Source organism: Oryctolagus cuniculus, chromosome 12 (genome assembly GCF_964237555.1).
Source record: "Oryctolagus cuniculus chromosome 12, mOryCun1.1, whole genome shotgun sequence".
Taxonomy (NCBI): domain Eukaryota; kingdom Metazoa; phylum Chordata; class Mammalia; order Lagomorpha; family Leporidae; genus Oryctolagus; species Oryctolagus cuniculus.
Genome location: NC_091443.1, coordinates 26,194,909 through 26,201,598, shown reverse-complemented (window position 1 = coordinate 26,201,598; position 6,690 = coordinate 26,194,909). Strand labels below are relative to the sequence as shown.

Here is a 6,690-nt window from a genome sequence, read left to right as displayed (position 1 = left end):
GGCGGCCTCGGCCTCCGCGCCCGCTCCCGTTCGGAGCTCCGGCGGTAACTCCCTTCTCCTTCTCTGTGTCTCCGCAGGCAGCGCGCTGAGTTCCCGCGAGGATCCATGACCTGACGGGACGCCGGCGCCGCGCTGCCTGACGGGTGGCCTGGGTCGGTGGCGAGCCCGGTAGTCGGCGGGCCGTCGGGCGGGCGGAGGAACGGGCACGGCGGCGGCGCTCGCGCGGCGCCTGCGGGGGGGAAGGGCAGTTCCGGGCCGGGCCGCGCCTCAGCAGGGCGGCGGCTCTCCGGGCGCAGACTCAGGGCCCCGGCGGCGGCGGCGGCTGGAGGAACCAAGTTGTGCGGGTCGGTGATGCCCGAGTGAGCGGCAGGCCCGGGCCTCTCGCCCCGTAGGAGGCGACTCCCACGCAGGCCGCACGGGCGCCCTCGCGGCAGGGAGGCTTCGTTTCGGTTTCGCGGCGGCGGCGGCGGCGTTGTTGGCTTGAGGGGGAACCGGGACACCTGAATGCCCCCGGCCCCGGCTCTTCCGTCGCGATGGGGAAGGTGCTATCCAAAATCTTCGGGAACAAGGAAATGCGGATCCTCATGTTGGGCCTGGACGCGGCCGGCAAGACCACAATCCTGTACAAGTTGAAGCTGGGCCAGTCGGTGACCACCATCCCCACCGTGGGCTTCAACGTGGAGACGGTGACTTACAAAAACGTCAAGTTCAACGTGTGGGATGTGGGAGGCCAGGACAAGATCCGGCCGCTCTGGCGGCACTACTACACCGGGACCCAGGGTCTGATCTTCGTGGTGGACTGCGCCGACCGCGACCGCATCGACGAGGCCCGCCAGGAGCTGCACCGCATTATCAATGACCGGGAGATGAGGGACGCCATAATCCTCATCTTCGCCAACAAGCAGGACCTGCCCGATGCCATGAAACCCCATGAGATCCAGGAGAAACTGGGCCTGACCCGGATTCGGGACAGGAACTGGTATGTGCAGCCCTCCTGTGCCACCTCAGGGGACGGACTCTATGAGGGGCTCACATGGTTAACCTCTAACTACAAGTCCTAATGAGCATTCTCCACCCAGCCCCCGGAAGGAGAGAAATCAAAAACCCATTCATAGGATTATCGCCACCATCACCTCTTTCAATCGCCACTTTCTCTTCTTTTGAATTTGAACTCTGGAGTTACAGTTCTACGGTTTAGGGAGGGGGGGTTGGGGTTTTTCTTTTTTTTTTGCTTTTTTTTTTTTTCTTTTCTTTATTCCGCTTTGCGTTAGGATGCTCTGATTTGACGTTTGACATGAACACAAAGTGCTAGGTGCTCTTGTTGACTTCCAGCAAATGGGGTGGGGGAAATACAGCAGTTCTTGGTAAAGTCCTTTATAATAATGGTTTGATTTTTTTATTTCTAGAGAATCTTTTTCCCCCCCAAATGTATGCTTTTTTCCTTTTTTTTTTATCCAGTTTCCTTATCACTTGCTGTAGATGGCTTATTTTGCATTCATGCAGACTATGTTGCAAGTCTGTTTCATCTAGTAAACTGAAAATTATTGCTTAATCAAACTGCCGTTTGTCTTTTATATTTAAGGCTCCCCCCCTTATGAATTCTAACTTAGTAATTTCAAATGTGACCTAAGACCAGTATAAGTAAACTTAGCCCACAGTGGCAAATAATGAGTAATATCATTGTAATATGTTCCAGTTGCACATCAGTATGTTAAACAGGTAATGTAAGAACTTATTTGAAATGTCAGCTATTAACTCCTAAGACATACATCATGCATGAGTAGGAATAAAACCCAGGGTCGTCATAACATAGCAAACTTAACACTGCAAAAAATATGAAAGTATAACCCGCCAAGGACATGAGGTTTTTTTTCACTGCAAAGTTAGCAACTTTTCCTTTTTTTAACATCAAAAATAGACTCCTTCCAGAAAATGGAGCAATAATGGTGTGTGCCACACACAGATATCTGTAGATATTTTAAGCGACTTTTGGGCAAAACTGGAATACTTATACATTGTTTCAAGTGTCTTAAGAGCAGTAGTATTAAAGTTACTGAAACATTAGTTTGTTCATTAATAAAGCATTTAATGATTCAAGTTATATGCACCTTTTACCTAGATGGAAAAATACACATTCCTGTTTTCACATTACTGCAACTGACTAAGCTGAAGATATATCATTTTTTATAGATGAGTGATCCACATCTCCTTTAATTAGAACACTGGAAAAGATGTTTTATAAAAAAGATATTTAATTTTGTTTGATTGTGGGATTAACTCGTGCAAATAGTAAGACAACCTGTTGGTTCAATAGTACACTGTCTCCTTTAAGAAAGGCAATGTGATGAATGAATGTTGGATGTGTAGACTTAAGGGATGACAAAGGGGAAGTGGGCTGAAGAGAGAACCTACAGATGACAATGAATGTAAACTTATTTTTCTTCAAGGGTAAGCAGTGTGCTCACTGGTGATATCCAGATCCTAACAGAATTACTTGGGTAGCAAGTTAGGACCAGTAGCTAGATTGAGACCACTATGGTAGTATTTTGAACCAAATGTTAATGCTTGATACAGAGTTGTGAAGCACCATCTGGTTCTTATATAGCCTTAAGGATTAATTTTAGTGATCCTCAAGGAATTAAACTTAGGGAATTTCAGAAATGTAGACTGCAAAGGCAGTATACAGGAAAAAGTGGAGTGGGTTTCGTTTATGAGGGTGTCTGAAAACAAAACTGAGCGGGATATCATGGTATAGTTGGACAGTATTGGTCCTTCATGCTTTGGCCATATTGTATAATGGAGCTTTTACCAAAGATATCTGAGAATCATAAGGCTATTTTAAAAAAAAAAATCAACCATTCAAAGTAAAACTCTTGACAAAGCATTTTTCTTCAAGCAGATGAGAAAAGGTGCTATGTTGTAGGCTCCGGCTGGTACAAAGGGATTTTTGAGTTCAAGATGCAACTAAAGTATAAAGTAGTCAGTTTCACTTTAGTGAAAGTATCTCTAAAAATGAAGCTGATCAAACACATCCTAAGAACATTATGGTTGCTTTTTAGAATCTCCAAAGCTCCACCATAAATATAATTCTTAGTGTTTTAAATGATCACATTTAAGGTACATAAACATGGGCTATACAGATATAAATGCTATAGTAACATCCTGAAACAAAACAAGCACAAAGGTATAAATGCCTAAACTGGAGGAAACTTGAAACCCTCATGTTAATTCTTAAATGTAGTATTTCTAACTTTTGACAGATTTGGTAGGCAGCCATCTTTTTGTGTCTTAAAATAACTGGGGGCATAGTTAAAGTTTTATACATCAAGTGATTGCTATTATGGAATGTTGCAGGTGAGATGTTATTTTTAGTTTATTTGAAATGTCTAACTGAATGGGGGGAGGGAGGGAAGCAAATATTTGAAATCTGGAAGACCCTAGACCTTTTGGTAAAAAATTGTAATTTTCACATTTTCTTTAAGAATATAAAAGGTTTATAATTGATGTGGTTAAATTGAACCATAACTATTGGTGATTATGGAGCAGGTAATTATAGCCTGCAGAAAAAGTTACAATCTAAGAATTTTAAAAATAAGATCCTGACATTTTTGTTTAATTGCATCAATTTCTGTATTTATGTGAATTTATAATCAGTAAGTTTTGAATGAGGTTAATCTTGTCTAATATAAGTAAATGAGTCTGTGATCTCCCCAAACTAAAAAGTACAGTACTTGGAATTGTGTTCTTTATGGTTGTAGTGTTGGTAAAGCACTAATATTGCAGAAAATAAAGGAATTACACAGTGCAGTTTCTCACGTTATGTTACTCGCTTCAACTAGATAAGTGGGACATGTCGGTGTGTTGGGCCCTGTTACTCTGCAGGTCTGTATGGTAAGAAGTGACTTAATTTGGGTGTCACCTGACTTTAATGAGAACAATAAAAAATAGATTGGGTTCTTGTAAATTTCACCATTTAAGGAAGTTTGCCTAATTTTGATTCCATAAAGCTTTATCTGATTTTATGATTTAGGACATAGAAACAGTTGAAAACCATTTTATAAAAAGTAGAGTCCTATAGCAGTCTTTAGCTTTCCCAAATTACAACCTTAGCATTTTGGGGGCAGAATTTTATCTGTTAAGAATTGGCCTATGGAGTTTTCTTAACCTTTGACAAGTCTTTGGGATTTTACAAGTTTCTTTTAGAGGTCAAAGTTGCTTGTCTGATAAGAATGGAAGGTAAAATCATGGATGAGGAACAGTTTATTGGATAAAAGTGATTTTAAGATTTTTTTAGAGATTTACTTTTTTTTTGAAAGGCAGCGTGTCAGAGACTTTCCGTTTGCTGAGTAACTCCCCAAATGGCTGCAGCAGACAAAGCCAGCAGCAAGGGACTCCATCTGGGTCTCCCACATGGGTGGCAGAGCCTCAAGCCCCTTCTGCTGCCTCCCCAGGCACAGTAGCAGGAAGCTGAATCAGAAGTGGAGCCCGGGGACTCGAACTGGCACTCCCGTTTGTGGCCACTTAACTTGCTATGCCACAACACTGGGCCCTAGACCGTTGTTTTGTAAGCATTCCCTCCATTATCAACAATTTTTGTGGTTGGTTTTTAGAATGCCATAATGGGATACATAGTAATGATTTAGCCCTCATATTTTTACTATATGATTTATGATAATTTGTCAGCAGTAGAAAGTATATTTCTTCATTACTGACTTTTTAAGCTTTAATATGAACTTAGAGTAGCCATGATCAGAATGGTGATAGAGGTTGCTAAGTTACAAAGTTATTTTCTTAATACTTTATTGAATATATATCAGAGAGTAAGGCAAATCTTACTTATAGGTGAAATTTGAATAATGTATTTAGAGCATAACATTCAAAAGAATCTAACTTCTTGCTTCATTTAAATAGTGAAAAGACAATATAAGAAAGATTACAGTAATGGAAAGTTTATAAAAATGGAATACTAGGAGATGGGGAGGCAAAGTAACTTCTCCCCGTCTTGCCAAACTTTGTAAAGTTGCCAGACTGGTCAGACTGGCAAGGAACATATTAGTATAAGAGAGATCAAAGGAGACAGAACAAGTCTGTAGAGGGATTTAGCAATTATAATTGAAATTTGTTACTAGATTAGCTAAAGTAATGGTAAACTTTAAGGGACTGAGAACCAACCACTGTGGGACAGTAAGTAAGAAAATCAGTTTAACTTTTAGCTGGTTTTCCCCTTTATTTAAAATATTTGACTACTTGAATTTTAAAATCTGTCAGTTTTGTCCTTGAACATCTTTTTGCTTGAATTATTTCACAAAGAGCATCTGTTTCCTCCACAGTATGTATTTCCTAAGTGTGAGGGTAGAGTGTTAGAGGGCCTACCGACCTGCCTGGCACTGTTGTGGAGGTGAGACACCAGTGAGAACACCTGAGGATCATCTGCCTGCCTGGAACCCAACCTGGAGAGGAGGTGGGCCACCGAGATTAGAGAAGTACAAGGATGTTAGGTGATCCACTATGTACTGTAGACTGTGTTCTCTACAGGGCACGGGTAGGAACATGTTTGGAGAAGGGCTCATTGAGAAGGTGACATTTGAGTAAATGTTGGAAGAAAATACTAGTATCAGTGTAATCGATACAGTGTAACAAACAGGTAGTATGTACGAGTGGTGTAAAGTTGGAATGGGACAAGTCTGGCCAAGGGCAAACCTGGCTGCAGCCTGTCTATACAAAGAGTGTGCTAAGAATGGATTTTACATTTCTAAAGGATTTTTAAGATTGTGAGAATAAAAGAACCAAGAATATGTGGCAAGGACAGTATTTAGTCTGAAAAACCTAAAATATTTACTATGTGGCATGTTAGGGAAAATGAGTCTAAAGCCAGCTGTTTAAAACATTATCAGAATAAGAATATCTGTTAATTTAAAGCAAATGATTAGCGTAAGATGAATGAGTCTTATCACTAAGAGTGGCATATATAATTTACCACATTGATATTTAGTCAGCCCTGAGTAGTCACTGAGTAGTCTATCCTGGATTTTTTTTTCTTAACAAATTGAAATGCATGAAAACAGCAGTTTCTCAGTATCAGTTTTATCACTTTAAAAATTTTTGTGAATCACTTTAAGTCTTTCCCTTATCCCGTATTTTTATCATAATGTTATTGGTCTTTTGCTTCTCTGTTAAAATGCCCTTTCCTCCAGATAACCTAGATTATTTTTGGATAGGTTCAGATAACATCATTCAACTATGGCTTTTATTCCCTTGGTATTACTGTAATGGATTCCTGAGTCCAGTAGTTTATATTATGAAACTTAGTAAGAGGAAGTATTTTATTGACTTGGAAATGAATATGTGGTGGGCTATTTGGTTTCTTCCAGTATTATTCCTTTGACTAATATCATTAGGTAGAATAATATGCCTCACATATGAATACTCTTGCCCATTGAGTGGTTCTGTACTAATATGGTAGGATATGGGAACCTGTAACTTTTGAAAGAGGAAGTAAGCCAGATAATTAAACAGGAATTACCAAATTAATTTTTATGGAGTCCATTTATAAAAGTGCTTTAAAAAATAAAGATGCTTGTAGTTCATAGACATATATGAAACCAGTTATTCATGACCATAAAAGCTGTTTTCCCTTACAGCTGAATAGATTGGCCTGAGAAGGCCAAAGCATATGAAAGGAGGAACTGG

The 6,690-nt window shown here is 40.5% G+C and overlaps 1 protein-coding gene across 1 annotated transcript; it reads left to right on the top strand.

The window, feature by feature from the left end:
* Positions 1 to 253: 253 nt before the first annotated feature.
* Positions 254 to 3,807, top strand: ARF6 (ARF GTPase 6). The gene has a single exon (XM_051822816.2). The coding sequence runs from the start codon at positions 534 to 536 to the stop codon at positions 1,059 to 1,061; it is 528 nt and encodes a 175-aa protein (XP_051678776.1). The 5' UTR covers positions 254 to 533; the 3' UTR covers positions 1,062 to 3,807.
* The last annotated feature ends 2,883 nt before the right edge of the window (positions 3,808 to 6,690 follow it).

Excerpts from the sequence above, each read along its gene's own strand:
- ARF6 (XM_051822816.2), top strand. The coding sequence starts at position 534 with ATGGGGAAGGTGCTATCCAAAATCTTCGGGAACAAGGAAATGCGGATC.